General features: G+C 35.9%; 1 protein-coding gene across 3 annotated transcripts in view; it reads left to right on the top strand.

Annotated features, from left to right (window-relative positions):
- Nucleotides 1–18,952, top strand: part of STXBP6 (syntaxin binding protein 6) — a 97,103-nt gene that overhangs the window by 47,402 nt on the left and 30,749 nt on the right. Inside the window, exon 1 of one of the 3 annotated variants that reach the window (XM_036384459.2) lies at nt 5,499–5,835. The exons of the other annotated variants lie outside the window; for them this stretch is intronic. Within the exon in view, the coding sequence (XP_036240352.1) occupies nt 5,766–5,835 (70 nt within the window). The 5' untranslated portion in view covers nt 5,499–5,765. Of the gene's footprint in view, nt 1–5,498; nt 5,836–18,952 lie in introns of those variants that run through there. 3 annotated transcript variants of the gene reach the window in all.

Raw genomic sequence — 18,952 nt, 5'->3', positions numbered from 1 at the left:
TCTGCTCTTTTGGACCATATTTTTGTTTTTCTTTGTTTTTCCTTTTGTTTCTAGAATCCTGCTGAAGCTGTAAACCCAGGCTTCCGCTATGCCATTTCCGTGAAAATTTGATATGTTATCGCTTGGCTTCATTCCAAGTTCAGGAGGAAGGAATCACTTGGAGTACATAATTCCTATTTCTTATTTTCCCTGACCACTTTGTCTGCACTTTAGTTGGATGTTTGATGTTTCTGGCAGGTTTTGTGAACTCCATGCTTTATCAGTGATTGGCTAATAGGAGATCAAAAGGTATCCAGTTAATTTGTGTAATATTTGATTAAAGCAGTCCTAGGAATTGCTTGTCAGCTCTGTGCAGAAAGCTTCTGCACATAACGGAAGGGCAGAGAAACTGTTCCTACAGAATGGTTGGAATTTTTTTGGCTATAGAGCTAGGTTTTAAAACTATTTGAAAAAATTAAGAAGCTCACAGAATAGTGAAGAAATAATGATTACTAGAGCAGCCTTGTAAGGCTGTATATTTGTCAGTCAATGAGGGTCCATTAGGACACATTTGTAGGGATGGAGTACTGGAAAAAACTGAGTTGCATTCTTTTAAATGTTTGACATTCATCTGTAAACTCCTGTGGTTGTGCTCTGGCTTCCTTTCCACCTGTTCGAGTGTATTACTCCTTCCCTCTAGGAAAGCTTTTTGGCTTTATCATCCATGCTTCATTCTCTTTCGCCTGTTAATCTCAATGAAAAGAGCATTTACAGCCTCTTCAGCTTTTTTTGTCCTCCACAAATACTGTCACATATAAAAAATAGTCTATTACATTATCCATGTGTTGAGGCTTAAGTAAATATGGAAGAGAGGGGTTTCAAATTGAATTCAACACATACACTTTCTTATGTTTTAAAATTAGCTTTAGACATAGTTCCTCTATTTGTTATAAGTTTTCTCAGAGCATTTCTTGCAAAAGAATACAGATAAAAAAATCAGTAATATGGTGACTTCATTTTTTCTCATAAAATACTTTATATCTAATAGTGTGACATGTTAATAACACAGTTTGTCAAACATCTGCATGTATATAGAAAATGGAAGGAATGAAAATTCTTTCAGCTTTAAAGTGCTGCCTAAGCAGACAATTTTATTTAATCATAACAGGAATGCATCAGTTTGAGGGCTGATATTAAAATTGTTTTCCTAACAATAGAAATGTTTTTTAAAGCATTGGGTTTGTTTCATTTTGAACATATTACAAATATCTCAAGAACTAGATGGAATTGATATTCAGAAAATTCTGAAAATTTAATATAGGCAAATGCAACTTTGTCAAGCTATTTCGTGACTATGTGCTTTATCTGTCAAAGCAATCTGACTCAGAGTACACATAGAATTTCCTAGAATAGGAGTAACTTGACTGACATGTCCTTTATTTTAAGATGTTATTTTTACTGAATCAGTAGTTTCATAATCTAGTTATCAATATTCTTGAAACAAAGGCAGTTGCCACCAAGTTGCTAAGTGACTATAAGCTTTCATAAGGGGTAATTAGTACTGTAAAGAAAAGGGGTAGACTGCTCACTTTTGATATTTCCAGTATAAATCTAAAAATTCTTGTCTAACTTTCCAGGTTAATTCTTTGACGCTGGTGTGGCTGCAATTTGTACAGAACTTAGTTTTATCATATTGGATAGTGAGTACCAAAAGACATCTTACAAGAACCCTCAAATCATAATGTAGTTGATTGTAGGATTGCATTTCCACAAGGTGTGGTACTTCCTTATTACCCTAAGTGTTGGCTAGTGCTTAGTTTCATTTTTTAAACGAAGTGGAAGCAGGATCTTTGAGAGGTACAGGTGTCTGGAAGTGTCAGGACTAGCTGATGCCATACTGTGCAAGGTGTGCTCAGTACAATGTGCAGCCTGCATCTTAAGGCGCAGCTGTGTAACTCCTCTGCTCATACCTGCTCTCTGATTCTCTTTTTAAGTAGAATCATCAGCCACCAGTGAATGAGGCTCAGAACCTCTGAGGGGTCTGAGCACCTGTTCATAGGGCACATGTTCATAGATTTGTTATTTTGGTTTTTGGTAGTCATAGTATTGAAATGCAATCTGGATTAAGGGATTAACCAGCATAAATTAGAAAGAATATTATTCACTGAATAATATGCCACAAAGAATATTATTTACTGGAAATTATGATGGCTGCAGAACATCCAAAATGGGATTTGCAAGGCATCAAGATACTATTTCTGGATATTTCAAATGCCATGAGGATCTGCAGGAGTTTCTTCACCAGTATAATACGGTATGAAAAGAGTGAACAGTAGAAGTAGTAGCAGTAATAAATGAGATTGCATTCCTTTCAGTGTTGACAGTAATGAATTGAAAAAGCAAACTGAGGCCTATAAAAGGAGGTTGATGTACTAAACTGATGTTTATCAATAGATGCAAACCATGTGTTGGTAAGGCTTAGAATCTGGAAGGGGTCAATATAATATATGAGCGGGAAACAGTGTTTCTTATGGACATCTCTAAAGAACTGGATGTACTTTCAAAGGAAATGCAGAGTGATGTCATGTGTTAGCTCTTTTCATATGTGCACCTTTGGGATTGCTTTATTGCTCTGAAATGCAGAGAATGTTTCAAAATTACTTTCTTGTCTTCCCTATCTTTTGGGTTGTACCGGTAAATGAGTGATGTACAATTGATTACACTTGTGCAATCTGTAAAACCTCAGTCTATGGGTTAGCATTGTCATAATGCAGTAATAAAATTTAATGGTTTTCTGCTTATGCATTGCTGGGGTTTTTTTAACTCTGCAGGGTCATTCATATGATAATCAGTCTTGACTGTATCTTGTTTGTATTACATATTCTATAGGATCTCTGTGGGTAGCATTTGTGTAACCTTTCAAGATGCAGCTGCTGCTGATGTTACTGAATCCTTTTCATTATGTATTCATTACAGAAGGATAAATAAACATAGGTTTAATAACAATGGCAAGAGAAATCTACTGCAGTCTGGGATACACAGATGCAATTCGTATAGCCTTTTTCTTCATTTTGTGTTCCGTTCTAAAGTTCCTAATCATTAATACAGCAAGAATCCACTATGAATTTGCTGTATAGTCTCTTAAATTAAATTTAAGGCTGGCCATCATAGGATCAAAGAATTAGTTACTAAAGTCTGGGATTCCTATTAAAGCTAACTGATTAGTATACTGTATTGGTAAAGGAAATCCCTGAAAGAGATATTAATCTGAGAGTAATGGTAGTATGTACCGTATAAGATTCTGATTTGAAAATAATCTGTTAAAAAAATCTCATTCTCTTTAATATGTAGGGTATCAGAATTTCTTGCTTGCTCATGAGAAATCTTAAAAATAGAAGAGTTACCCCTCCTGCAAAACACTATTGGTAATACTGTACATTTTTTAACTTCTCAAGTTACAACCCCGCCTGAGACTTGTTCAACACAGGAGCTGGTCTGAACTGTGTGTGTGTAAGGGTAAGGAATTACAGGAACTTGAAGTAGATGTTGAGATGACTGATTTTTCTCAAACAGCTACAAGCGGGGATGGAGAATAACTCAGCCAAGTATCAGTATGTTTCTACTCCAGGGACTTGAACTAGCTAATGTTATTCCAGGCCATGGGCTTTTGAATCCATGTTTACTTGCTTCATTGAGAGAAGTACCTGCAACTCTGATAGCTCTTTATCTTTCTCAGTGAAGTATTACTTGAGTGAGATTTTTGTGGTATTGAGGAGGACTCCAGGCATTCTTAAACAGAATTTGTGTGTTTATACATGAAATTTTTAGACAAATAGGTATGAAAGAGCACACACTGGTGTTTCTCAGGATCCTGGTATGTAGCTCAAAGCCCTAGTCTCACTCCTAGTGCAGCAAATTGTGTGGGGAAACCTGCAAATGTTAGAAGTCTTGATCTTATATTTAGGGAAGACTTCAAGGTGGAAAAAAGGAAGGATGTATCTGAGGCTGAACGCCAGGCAGGTCTGTGGCTTAGATTTGTTTTATTTTCAGCTTTCTGACTTGGTTTATGAAGAAAATCCTGAAAAAGCCTTGTTTGATAATGTTAAAATAATTGATCACAGGTACTTAAGTAGAATTTTTGAAAAGTATACTCTAGTATACTATAGTATACTATATTGTGTGTTAGGATTTGGTTATCCAAAGAAGTTGTGGATGCCCCATCCCTGGAAGTCTTCAAGACCAGGCTGGATGAGACTTTAGGCAACCTGATCTAGCCTGCCCATAGCAGAGGGAGATGGAACTAGATGATCTTTATGGTCTTTTACAATCCAAACCATTCATAAATTCTGTGAACAAAGTGTAAATGTATTTGTGTTTTAATTTGATTTTCCAGATTAGAGTGATTTATCTTCTTACCCTGATCTGTAATTAAGTGCAACTGGTGGATCCCCTTCAGGCATATGGGAAACACAGTATCTTAAGCAGCTTCATAAAGCCATGTGTTTGCATTCCTGTCTGAACAGCAGCATCTCTAGCAATAATCCAGAGAACTTGCCTCACCATTAATATAGGTACTTTGAGTGAATTTAGTGATATATCCAGTGGTGCCTATTGTGCTGGTAGTTGTAAGGTTTTAATTATCTACTTCATGCTGTCTTTCTTTTGCAACTCTTACAACCAAGTCTAATTGGCAGTGCTGCCATGGGAGACTGTAGTTAGTGTTCTATTGTCAGTGGTTTTGTTAAGGAGAGAAATGTCTGGCTAATCTAGCAGTAAAAGATAGGTAAGACGTAAAACATGAACAAAATTCGCATGCTATTTTTGTAATGGTGTCACATTGTGCTACATTGTTTGGTGAATTGGAAAGTAGATAGTGTCCTAAGGCATTTATTAAAAAGAAGGAATTGAGTTGCTTGATGACAGCTTCATATTTAATTGTTTGCTGAAAGATATAGACCCTTTCTTTTAATCTCATATGTTAAACTGTCATAATTTCAGATAAAGTTATTAGGTAAATATTTAAATTAATTAAATGTCAGAAGATAGAGTTCAAGTCCTATGTAGTCTCTTGAAAAGTATTATAGGAAACACAGGTCACGAAACTGTTTTAAATTAGTATGGTCTGTTTTCTTTATGAAAGTGAATTAATGTGGTATAACTTTTGACAACTTCATAGCTTCTCTCAAGCTGCTAAGTATTGGTTGTTTTTACTTTTTGACACTTGAAATAGTTTTAACAAGTGTTAAATCAACAGGTGGATGACAGCTTGAACCAGAACTTACAAAACATTAGATTAGAAAAATATCTGTCTACCAAATTGATGTTTAACTGATATTTAGTCAGCACTTATCCAACCTAGTGGGGACTGATATAGTCCAAGTCATGAAAGAAAAGAAAGGAATTAGCTCAATAATGTACCAGGAGATGTTTCAAAATGAAAAAAATTACCAAATAGAAAAAAAAAAAAAAAAACCAAAAAAAACCAACAACAACAAAAAAAAAAACAAAAACCCAACAACAAAAAGAAAAAAAACAGAGCAAGAAATACAAGTCTGAAAAAAATCTGTAAAGCAAGTCCTTCTGCATAACTCTTTACTTCTGTTTCTTTGGTGGCTCTTTAGGGAGTTGCCATTCTCTCCCTCTCCAAATGGCACTGCAGTTTGTGCAGTCATATTACTGATCCAGGTCAGGAACTGATTCAACTGAAAAATATTTTTCTTTTCCTGTGTTCTTTTTCATCCTGCTCACTCTGCAGTCTGGCTCCACCTGTGACTGAAAGCCATGGCATGGGACAGAGTGAAAGCCAAGGCAATGGGAGGAGGCACCTGACAGCAGTACCTGATTTATGCCATAGAGGTACCAAACTTGTGACCATGACCTCTGCTGCCTCTGCATTGTCGCTCTTGTTTGGTGCTGGTACAAATCCCGAACAAATTGATTCCATGCATTTGGCCAAAGCTGTATTTGAATTTATTGAGACCAAATGGTGTCTTCATAAACAAGTTATGCATTTACTAAAAGCAAAAAATAAAAATATTATATGTTAATAATCAAAACAGGAACAAAGTGAAATTCACAGGGCTTATTTACTATGCAAGGGCTTTCCTAAGCAGCAACAAGTGGTTTTACCCCACTGCTTCAAATGTGCTTCCCCTCTTATACTAAAATAGTAATTTCCGTAGGCTCCCCTTGATGAATCAGTTATGTATACTAGGATATACATTTAGAGGAACTGACTGACATAACAGCCCATTATATGAATGAATATATTCACAAGCAGCAGAGCATTCTCAGCAAAAGTATTAACAGCTCACAACCCAAATAAGTGTTTTGGTTCAGTCACCTAAGCCTCACAGATGGCTAGCCCATTGTAAAGAGGATATCATAATAATGTCTTAAAGCATTTATTTCTCCCAGATTTATGTGAAATACATGATTTATTTCCTCAAACCTGTTGTACTTTATTTGTCACTGAATGAAGACTTGCTAAGTATCAACATTGTTGATCGTCTCAAATATTCATTTTTATATGCATGGCAATTGATTAACATGTCATGTGTTGCAAAAATAGATGTATAATATATCCTTATCTTTCTAAGGGAAAATGTAGATTCTGATTGGTATCATCAGGTGAGTTGGGAAGAACATATGCAATTTTTTTTTTTGTCACTTTCTAATCCTTGTATCTTATGGTGGGATATCAGTAAAGGACTGCTTCTCTCTAAAACAGAACTATTGCATCAGATAGCACCCTTTGTTATAGGAGTGCAATACTAATGGGTGTGTTCCCATGGGTGGGCACATGCATGGATGACCTTTCTTCAAGGTCTTTTTAAAATTAAATGAGTAACTTATGTCTGGATAATTTGACCAACACAGAAGTGTGGAAATGTTTCTGCCCCTTTTTTAGATTCCTTTCTAAATACCTGGTATGTAGGGGTGTTGTAGCTGTGAAACATCACTTGGCTCATTATGCACTTCAGCTTTCCTTAAGATACATTGATGTGGTTTAATTATTTGCTTTAAAGTAATCTGGTCCTGGTTGTATTTTTATACTTTTTCTAGTCATATTCAATACCTGTTAATCAGGGAATGTTCCAGCATAACTTGGCACACAAAATACAACTGAAGCAGACATCCCTTTAAAATATAATTAAAACCTAGAGACCTTACTATTCCCCTGTTATTGTCCAGTAATCCTTGAGCATTTGTAAGCTATTGAGATGCTTCTTTTAAAAGTCTGCTCATCCTTACTGTATTTCTTGTGCATCATGCTGCTGAGTTTTACTAGGGAGAGCAAGATGCTAAGATGGAAACCTTCAAATGGGATAAGGCTGCTCTGCTCCCTTCCCCTGTAATTTTAGTCCTCGTACCCTTTTAGTCTAAATGCCTTTGCTTTCTTTCCATGATGTAGTTTCTATAGCTATATTCTGGATCACATTCAACTTCTTGTGTTGGCAGTCTTTGCAATTATACCACATTCAGTAAATCTCTGAAAAGGCTAAATTGACTTCTAAAGAGCCTTTTGAAGGCCTCATTACCATCATTTTTTGTCCTGACATGCTAATAGGGACACACCCCTGCACTTTTAGCAGTGCCAAATTATTAAGTAGTTGAATACCTGTCCCTGTAGCATCTAAATTTTCTAAGGTAGTGCTCTTTTCTTTTAGTATCAAATAGCATATTCTGTATAGCTGTGATAGAGTCAGTCTGTGGGAAACCAAGAACTGAGATGCAGATGTGTTCCCTTAAGAACTGTTAAACCAGCTGATGCTGCAATGTACTGCTTGTACATAGCTGTCTCCAACAGACATAACCTTTTTAGATTCACAGGTAACTTGTGGATTTAAGATTTTAGTTCATGTAAGAGAAAACCATTTCAGTTTTCTCAAGCCTGGGAGGACCGAAGGGTTCAGTGAGCATCTGTTGCTGATGCCACGGGAGATTTTGCAGTAAGCGTTAGAAACAGCTCTTGCAGTAGTTAGGCAAATCAAATGACAGGTACTAATTACTGTGTCCCAGTGGTTCTCAGGTATTCTCATGTCCCATTTACTGTTTCATGAACAGAGACTTAAGATTTGAAAGACAAGTTATTGCTTCTTGAAAAGCCAGTGACAGAAAAAATGCCAAGTAAGGAAGAACTCAAATAGGAATGGTGTAATGATTTCAATATGTAATTTTAATTAAATTTTTTGAGTTCTCAAATGATCATGTGAAAAGATGGAATGGGGAATTAAACCCCTTATAGCAAGGGGTCCTATTCTTGATCTTTTATTTATGTATTTTGGGGTAAAGCACAACAACTTTGGTTTTAGTAGAACATCTTATCTAGTAGCAGAATGCTGTTCTGAATGAGTGTAAGCTGAAATGGCTCTATCTGCAACGGGTCATTAACTGGGAATAACTACCAGATGGAAAAGTAGTGGAAGTTAATATTTGTGAAACAAGGTGAGGTTTCTCATTAGGAGAATCAGCCTGTAGGGTGGGCTGTGGTGTTTTTTTCTCCCTTCCCCCACCCCCCTTTTTAAGGTGCTGTGTCTAACTGCTACTATTAATGTATACTTAGGCAAGTAAGCTATTGAATACTGATAATTTTTAAAAACTTGTGTTTCTAGGAAATTTCTCTTAAATTTCACTCCAGAGCAACTTACATGATATGATAGCTTTATTGCTACAGTCTTGGGATTTGGAAATATCCAGATGATTTTCCGACCTTCACTGGGAGACAGGGTCAGAAATTATGATAGCTGTTGACAATATGCTCGTATTGTAAATTCTTCAAAGCTGTGAAAGCAAGTCTTTAGAGTGTGAAGCAAACCCTGTGTGTTTTTTTTTAAGTACAAAGATTTTTGCATTTTTGTTTCAAGCCTTTTTAAAAATTCAATTCTGTTTCCAGCTTATAACTCTAATCTGAAATTGATTTATTCAGTAAGGTTCTAGTATGCAAAGGAAAGCAAAATAAAGATTTGTTGAATAGGTTTGTCTTTGTAGGGACTAATTTTTGATTTTTATTGCTCCTATGGAAAAATAGTAAACACTTTTCCCCTCTCTAATAGAAATTCTTCAGCAGCCATTCTGTTTATTTTTTTTTTGTTTCCAAGGAATTCAACAAATACTCTGAGTTTTCTAGAAGGAAAAGGTCTGGAAGTGCACTGTATTTTCTTGGTGGGTAGAGAACAGAGAAACCAGCTATAAAGGCACCACATTTGGCTTGCTTTGAATTACCTCGGTCTCCTTAAGGTGTGTGCTTATCTGAAAGAAACAAAACATTAAAATTATTCATTGTTTAGAATTTTCATTCATTCATTCATTGTTTAGAGCTTATTTGTACAAAAAAATGGATACCTAGCATTGAGAGAGCCAACCACAAAGCATAGATCTTAATAATAAAACAGGTCTTGATGCAATGTAGTGAGGTCTTCCAGGCTGAACAAATCAAAGCAATTATTTATTATTGAAGCAGGACACAGTTTGGCACTGCATGAATGAAATTGTCCTCAATGTATACAAACAAAAAATATTAGCCTTAGGCCATGTGTATAAGACAGTGGTCTGGAGCTGTTTTCTCCTGAAACATTGGGCAGAGACATGAAGCTCTGATCCTGTTCTCTTTTGATGTCTGGGCCTGGCTGGCTGGGAAATGGTGCAGAAGAGAACCATTAGGGGAAAATAGATTGTGGCAAAGCTCCTTGTCTGTTCTCCTTTTATCTTGACTTAGGAAGATTGTCATACCATTGGTGCAGTGCTCTGATAGGAAAGGGAGTGTTAGGAGTCTGAAGTGTGCAGACAGTAGTGGTGTGTAATACAAATGTGTGGCTCTAAGCATTGAGAAACGGTGAGAGATGGGCTGCAGTCCTGCATCTGCCAGCCCCACTTCCTGAAACTGCAAAGAGCTGAGCCCAGTAAAGTAAATAACCTTTGATTTGAAATGAGACTTTCACTAGCTCATACCAGCATGCTTTAGACTTTTACAGTGTTCTTTTTACTGCTCAGCATGTTCCTTTAGCCACCTTGAGTCTGTCTTTGTCAGATAATGATTATTTAATCTTCTCTCTATTTTATATTTCTTTCCTTTTTAGTATTGGATAATATATTTTGTTGAAATGACCAGCAATTCCTTTTTAAATTGATGATAGCACAGTCTTTACAAACCTTTTGTTTCATCTATTCGGTTTAGTATTTCTGGTTTTGCTTCTAAGCTTGAACTTTTTAAGTGGAATTATATGGATTTGTTGCTGTGGTACCAATAATGCCTTGTTCATAAAAGATTCAGCACTATAGCTGGCTTCCAGGCTAGAATAGTCACTCTTGAATATGTAAAATTGTCTCTGCATGAGAAAAAGGTATTACACAGGAATATTGGTTAAAGGGGTTTTTTATTATGTAGATGGGAGTGGTCTTAATAGAGTTGCACTGAGAAAAGAAGCCTCTGATCATGGCTATGCAGTCCTAATAAGTTCTTTAACCATGGCAAGGGGAGGAGAGGAGCATGGGGCAAAAGGAAGAACAGATAATTCAGTGTTAAATTCTCTATATTCAGAAAGAATGTGAAAGGGTGTTATAGAAGATGATGTGTTTCAAGATAAGATATGCATTTTTCTTAATTTTTGGCAAAACTTCAAAAATATGTATCCTTGCCAAAAATACAAAAATAATCTCATCTAAATGGAGATGGTCGGGGTAAGGGGCAGAAGAGAGCAGTCTAAAACCTGTTTACTAGAAATAGCCATTCTTTGGCTTTTATGTAAGTCACTATTCTCTGAAGTAAGTCCTGGTTCAACTCTTTAAGTGGCATTTAGGCATTAAAAACTAGAAATAGGTTGCTTGTAATGCTTACATTTATTTACTAACTGTCTTGTTACACTGTTCTCCAGGACTTATTTTTTGTAAATTTGAGGTTTCTTAATAAGTCTTAAACAACATAAGTCTTAAACAACATTCACTGGGAACTGCTTATGACGCTAAAGTTACTTCTCTTCTTGCTTTGGCTGAACTTTGTTGTTCTTTTGCTTCTTTAATCCATAAAACATCCAATCTTAAGTCCTTGGTATAGACAGTCATGAAAGGATTGGTATTGATTGCATCAGTTGATGAGTGGGTATAAAGGCCATGTGTGTAAATCAGGATTGGACTGGGCCTTACACCTCTTGACAGCCTGTCGAGCAACTGGACAGATTGCATAATATATTGTAGTCTGTGGAGAGGGACTTCATGTCTTCTGTCTTCAGTAAATGCTAAAGTTCTCAGTAAAATAGGGCATCTTAAGTCAGTTTTGCTTTTAATATATGGATAGTGATACACCAGAAACTTACAATTTCACAGTATTTAAATTTTTTATATCTGAGTCAACACTGTCGTATTTTTTCTGTGGAATTATAAAAGTGTTATTCAGTGAGTGCTTTTGAGGGATCAGTTTTGTAATTTGCATCTCTGGACAAAGTTGTTGAAGCTTAACCTAATTGACAAAACCTGCAACTTTAAAGGAAAATTATTTTCTTTGGGAAGTTTTGACTCTTTTTTGTTGGTCAGCTCTCATCATATTGTTTTTGAATTTTAAACTTAAAAAGTAGCTATATGTGTCATTGATCTATAAGTATACCTTTCTCTTTCTTAATGCTTTTAAGCTCAGAAGTCAATACATGTAAATAACGTTCTGAACGTTATGACTTTGGTTCTTAGTTGATTGTTTGATCACATGGAAAATGTAATTTCAAAGGACATTAGGCAGTAAACTTTTTTTCTTACATTGATTTAACATCTGTATCATTAATTGATTTACTAGGGAATTACTAATCTGCAGTGAAAATACAAAGCATTACTAATACTGCTCTAGTATAGAGATTGACAACAAGGAGGCGTAGAATGAAGTAAAATTTTGAAGTATCTTCTAAAATATGTCCTTAATTCATGGAGAATAAGCAGAAATAGTTCATGGAGTATCTTAGGGGAAGTGCTTTGATGTACCTACTGATCAGTGTTCAGAATTTACTTTCTAAATTGCCATAGCTGAGTATGAGTGCATGTGTTGCAGTGATACTGATTTGCTTTGTGAAGGTATTACTCAGGATGCAGTCACATGTTTTGTCTGCAGCTATTAATAATTTCAGTAATGCATCTGTATTTTCATTTAAATTTTTATAATAAAATTTTATACTGGACTTTTTTATTTTGGAAATGCCAGTTACTGTCTTTTGAGGAGAACACGGCTAGATACTGGTCTCAGTAGCTACACTATAAAGGTTTTATATGTTAAAGACTTTTGGCAAGCTTAGAAAGAATTTTATTTCACAAAGAGTAATGGCTTAAGGAAACTGAAAAACCTATGGAAGTATTATTGCTACTACTGTAGTTCAAGTTAAAACCATTCTGTTCATGTCTTTAACAGCAAATTTTAGTGTAGTTCCAAGCCCTTGAAAAACACATTGATACATTTAAACTAAGAAATTTACAGTCAAGATGACAGATTTTTCTTCTTTGCTGCACCATTTGTCTTGTTTTATCAAAGAGTATTTATGGATGATTCTAACAGGTTAATTACAGGACAGCCTTCATGGACTAGGCAGCAGACAAGCCAACAGTCATGGGGATTCTTGGCTGTAACTGTGCAGTGGGAAGAAGCTATTAGCAGCAACTTTACAAGCTATGAGGCTTAGAATAATAGATTATGATTATATTAATACTGCGTATTAGAGAACAGAAAAATCAAGCAAATGCTCTACTATACATAAAACTTCAGAAGAGACAGAGGACCTATTCTTTCAGGATGGAAATTTTCTGTATTAGAGGTATATGAAGCAGAGAATAAAAAAACCTCCCAAGAAGTTATAAACTAACTTACAAAAAACCCCTTTTTACAAAGACAACCGCAAATACAAAAATGTATGTAAGTTGCATAGTAATAAATTTCATGCAAGAAAAATAGGAATCATTTTGCATGTGTTGACAATACACTTGTTAATCCTGGTGTTTGGAGATTCTTCTCTTTCTTTATATGTTTAATTTTGAATGGAGGGAAGAGAAAAAAATTCTAGTAGAAAAAAGTCTAGTAGAAATACTGGGAATTTTTTCTTTTACTTTATTCCCCTACCTTTAAGTGCTTGCAGTTTTTACAGAGTGGTTGGCACAGTAAAAATGACTGACATAAATGTTAAGAATATAGAACTTGATCAGAAGTAAATGCTGACAGCAAGAGGGCAGTTAAGTTGAATTAACAGAGTTATTTCTGGGTAGTGTGTCATTTCTGTGTATTTTTAGAGTTCATTCAAGCTCTCACTATAAGCTTAAAGAAAAATTACTTAAATTGAAAATTGCAAATCAAATTTAATTTGTAAATCTGCTCAGCTCTAGGCCCTTAAACACTATATTTCATCTCATTTTAAGTGTTAGACCCTGAGCTTTCAATAATTAAGTAATGCTAAAGTAAAATATTGGTGCGGGTAAAAATTATGTGTTACGTAAAACTGACACTAAAAGACAAAATATCTATAGCTCATTAAATTAATGTTCTGTATTACAGCAGTAAATTGATGCTTGTAAAGGAATTTATGAATACCTGAGTAGACCTAATATCACTCACTTAGATGGGAATAGAGTCGTGTAGCACAGCTTTCCCTGTCCTTGTAGGCAGATGGGGTAATTTGTATAGCGAAGCTGGAACTATGAAGTGAGAGGAAGAGCTGAGAGGAGCACACGGGGCTCAGAGCTGTGATTCTGTGTCTGTGCAGTGGCTCAGTGTCACAACGGGATGGCTGCTGGTGGCATGGTGGCTGTGGAAGCTGATCCTGCAGCCAGTCCTGGTTCATTTCCCTTTCCATTACTAAGATAACAGGATGTGCTGTGTCCCTCAGGTTTGCAGGTGATACCAAATTGGAGGGGAGGGAGGTAGGACTTTCAATAACGGGGCTCTAGATGTGGGAATGGGGAAACAGAAAGGGACTTCCTTATGTTTGGCCAAGACAAGTGTGAAATCCTGCACCTGGGCTGGAATAATCCACTGCCTGGGGTAGAGGGCTGCCTCTCAAGTCAGGAGAGGAAAAAAATCCCCATAAGAAAGTGAAGTTCTTCATTTGGTTTACTATCTTTGGCAATTAAGTAACCTCACTGAATGATAATGTTTGCCCCAATTTGAGCAGGGGTTTGACTAGGTGTCCTTGAGAGAAGTCAGATTCACTTTTGTGATCTTAAATTGTATAAATGAGCAGGCAGCTGTGAAGGAACTCTGGCATGTTTTGACAAAGTAATTCCAGTCTGTCTGAAATCAAGAATGTTTTGGTAATCTGAGTGCTGTGTACAGGCTTCTTAGAGTTTCATGATGGAATTGGTACAAGCAGCATAAACTTTCTGCAGAAAGAGCAGAGTATTAGATTCAGATTAAATCTCTGTCAACAAGCTGGATGCTTTCTAAGACTGTCACGTACCAGTGGACATTTTTTTCCCTGAAGATTGAGTTTGGATATCTCTGTTAGTCCTGAATTGGACTTTTCTTTGAATGACAAGTACAATAAATAAGAACTAGGATGCTGTTAAATGCAGGACATCTAGTGAGAGATGAAAGGTTCTATCAAAAAAAACTAACTTGGTTTTATACTTGCTCCTTAAAAGTATTGCCAAAAGTATCTCTGCTCAGTCATAAATTAGTTGGTTATCTTTTCCAGAATTTAGCAGTGTAGTGTGTCAAGATTGGAACAATATTATGCTGTGAAAGAAATTGTGTTTGATTTTAATTTTCCAGAGTAATATCCCTTGTGAGGAAATCTGAAAGTCAAGTCTTACTTATTAAAGTTGGTATTTGAATCTTACTTTGCTTTTCAGTGGTGGATGTTACATGTTAATTCTGAAACTCTTGGATGGACATGGTTTTATTTGGTGTGTTTCTGTATCCTGCTGTAGAATGGGTGGACCTGATATGTTCTGCTTTAGGTTAAGTGTGACAAAAGATGTATGAAAGTGAACACAAATTACCCATTTTCTCAAGATTTAGGCAACAAGTATGGTGAGCCTTCTCAACAGATTATGGTAGATACAAGTAGTAGCCTCATTTAGGGTCTTCCATTTTAAACAAATCAGAATAATTATTTTCATCTGGTCTAGTTTGAACCTTCTAGTGTCTGGCTGGAAGAAATCAAATGCATTTTCCATTTCAAGTGTGTTTCCAGAGTTTCTTGTGAAACATGCAGCATGGTACATATGATCCACTCTTGTTACCTCCAATGCACTGCAAGGGACTGAAAAAAGTTGGTCAAAAGATGATAAAATTTCATGAGACAAAAAAGCTGCAACATCACATTTCATTTTTCAGGCTGTGCTTGTCTTTCAGTCTGCTTGTGTTTAGAGTTCATAAATTCAAATATATAGTTTTAGAAAACCTGCCAATATTTTTGTACGTTTTTTCACATTTTCGCAGTCTTGCCAGGTACAAAATTTGCCTTATCATGTTCTGGTCTGCACCTCAATTTCTACTTTAGAAAAGCTGAAAATCAATTAGAAGGGTTAAGTACAGGGAGATGTAATGAGCAGTTCGTCCACTGTAAAATACACCCCTCCTGTTGCATTTTGCATGAATGCATAGTGACAAAACTAGGAACAAACCTTCAAGGCATTATAGTGTTGCTTGTAGTATCAGTTCTCTTGATGTTCAGATTGTTGGCAATTTTTCAGCATTTCTTCATATCCAGATATCCAGACTGTTCTTATGGCCTTTTTCTTTTTTCTTTTTCTTTTTTTTTTAACCTCTCTTTAAAGTGATTTTACTGTACTTCTCCTAGTCTCCTAGTTTGGAGAGGTGTCTGTCCTCTAAATGCTAATATGGTTTAGGGCTTTTTTGCACTGTTGTAACATTGTATTTTTTCTCTCCTGATATATGGAGGAGCTTTTTTTAAATTTGACTGCAGTACTACTAATGTTCTCTGTAGAACCACCCACCAAGACAGCAGGCAGCTCCATCCATTGTAGACCTTGTACCAGCATTCACAGCATGGCTGGAAGCTAAGGGGGCATGTCTGGTGTCTCAAGTTCAAACTGCTGAGTCCTAGATAGTGAAACTACTTTAAATATTTGAGATTATAGCTCTCTCTGATCCAGACTTTTTATATGTTTCATGCCTGTTCTTGGGGCATTTTTTTCTTCTTTCACAGACGGTCTTTCAAACTGTTGCATTTATCTGCTTCAGGATATCTTTAGTCTTAACCTTTTGAATGTAGGAGAAACCCGGATCTGAGGAACAACTCTTCTTTTTTCCTTCCACCCATTTTTAATTTGGCTATAAATATAAATGTATTTCTAATACTCAAAATCTGCAAAAGAGAATAATTGGATTTTCCCCTCTCAAGGGCTTTATTAGTGTACTGTGTCTAGGAACACTATGGATATTGCTTTAAAAAAAGTATACTTCCCTCAGTGTAAGTTTTCTTTACCTTATCCTTTGTGTACTGTCAACTAATTTGTACTTTCACTGGCTCTTTTCTGGTAGGAAATTGGTCCAATTCAGTCAAACAAAACACATGCTTTCAAATAATTCATACTTACCTACTTGGGCAGATACAATCCTATTGTTCAGGTACTTCAAAACAAAATTAACCAAAGCAGTAGTGCTTTTAACAAACATGATTTATTTATTTCTGACTTCATGGCAGTTTTTTGTTTCAGATTAGGTTTTTTTGATAGTTGTTACTTTGTAGAGCGAAATAATAATGTACCTCTAGTACAGTAGCTTCTATTGTTGGCATTTGCAGATTGAACAAAATTAGTTCAGTCCACGTAGACTTGTTGAATAACACTTCAGTACTGACCTGGAGCCCAAAATAAAACTTTAAAATGTTTCCAAACTGAAATTTATTTTCTCATTTGGCTTTATATCACATTTCAGCTGTACCTTTAAGTACCTCCCCACTGATATATTTCTGGGGTGTTTATTGGTTTGGGGACGTGTGTATGTGTGTGTTTCAATTTCTTCATAGCTTTAAGTGGTTGAAGTATGACAGACTTTTTTAGTTGCTTATATTGAGATTTAGATGTTTTCATAGCACATGTATGTGAAGGGTTCTCTAGAATTCTCTCGGACAGTCTGAGTTACAAGTGCATGGAATAATTTGCCCACTGCTGTTCTGACTGAGGCCATTGTATAGCAAAAGCTGGGGATTTTGTCTTGAATGACTGTAATAGCCCTTTCTTACATCTGCTAATGGAAAGTATTTTTTTTTAGTAGCAGTCTCATCTGCTGTATTTTAGGTCATTGATTCAGTGCAAAATCAAGAAAAACACAGTTTTCTAAGTAACTTTAAAAGCTCCAGTAAACCCTCTACCCGCTTATAACAGGATTCTCTTAGAATGTAGGATCTTAAAAGCTGTTGGCCAGTTTGTTTCATAACCTGAAGCCTCTCAAGTTATTTGAGCAAGCTTAGAAACTGAGCACTATTTGTTAAATACCATTCTCCTTGTATGAGTTACTGAGTAACAAATTCAGGCTTTAATTTTCCAGAGCCTCTTCCTGCCTCTCAGGACACTTGCTGTGAAGTTCAAACATTGTTTTCAGGCTGGTGAGGTAATTCCTAGTGTACTCTCTGCTAAGGATGCACATCTGTTAACTTGCACGGGAATTATGCCAAATTCCACTTAAGTTGACAAGTACTTTTGTGCTAATGATTTTAATTGGTTCCTCACAGTTTCAGGTGCTGAAGTGACCAGAATGTGATAAAAGGACGACCCACACATGTATTCACTATGGTTTGTGTCCTGAGCCTTGATTTCTAAGCTAAATTGAAATGAGATTTTCTGCAGTGTGCATACATGCTTACAAGGTGATTTTAAAGTATGCTTGCTGTTAGCAAAGTCTTTGTAGAATGCTGCCTGCCTTTTAAGGAAAGGAGGGCAAAGAAGATTGAAGGTATAAGTGATCCAGAAAAATAGAGCGAACTGAAATTCTCAATCACCAAATATTCTCCAATTAAGAGACAAGACTCTATCATGCCAGGACAAGGTGAACTACTAAAATGAAATGCTCTAGGTCAGGATCAGCTGGAGCTCTATTCTAATTGAGAGGTCCCCTGATGAAGATTTTGGTGTCTGTGTTGTGAGAAATTCATCATTCTTCCCTGGGACATGGCTTGAATATCTGTTATCTTCCCTAGAGTTACCCTGCTTTGGTAGATCTGCCTGAGCACCATGCTGTCCTCACAACTAGGTTTTAACTAAAAACACACACAATAAATATGCTGGTTTTGACTGGAAGTATCTTGAGTCCTCAAATGCAGCTGACTGTGCACAGGAAAAAGGAGGTGGGAAAAGTTTGAAAGTTGGCTGCTTTGCAATATAAAGTAGTAAAAGGCAATTCAAACAAAACCTGGAAGTTCAGTCATCATTCTGGAAGTGAAAATGTGTTTAATAAGATTCCTTTGCAGATATTTGCAGTTAAGCAGAAGCTTTCTCTCTGGTGACAAAATGAAGTCTGCCGTTCTTCCCACTGTTACCTACCTTTGTCTATATAACTGCCATATGAAAAGCAGTTTCCTTGATATCAGTAACTTAAACTATATTGCTGTAGTATTTTAAGAATTATTTAAGCAAGTTATTAATTTAAAATTGAAAAAATTCTATATTTATAGCTTTAAAATTTTGATAGAAACAAAAGATGAGTCTTCTGCAATGGACATGGATGATGAGGGGTTCAGGTGTTTGAATAGTCATAAAGTTTGTTTTTAAGGACAATTATTTACATAGTTCTGTGAAAAATATATGGGGGGGGGAAACCAAAGGCAAGGCATTCTGCCTCTAAGCAGCAGTTTTTTATTAATACAGTCATGTTGGAAGACTCTCACTTCAGGCTTATAACACTTCATGGTGTCATATGCATGAACAAAAAAAGTATTTTTTCATTGCAACTCAAAGCAATATTTTTTTTTTCATTTAAAGTCACCAGAACACTTTTTTATCTAGTCCTTTATGTAAGGAAGATATAGCACATATCTTAACCTGAATT

This window comes from Molothrus ater, chromosome 6 (genome assembly GCF_012460135.2).
Source record: "Molothrus ater isolate BHLD 08-10-18 breed brown headed cowbird chromosome 6, BPBGC_Mater_1.1, whole genome shotgun sequence".
Taxonomy (NCBI): domain Eukaryota; kingdom Metazoa; phylum Chordata; class Aves; order Passeriformes; family Icteridae; genus Molothrus; species Molothrus ater.
Note: the sequence above shows the minus strand (reverse complement) of the source record. Positions and strands in the feature narration are given on the sequence as shown.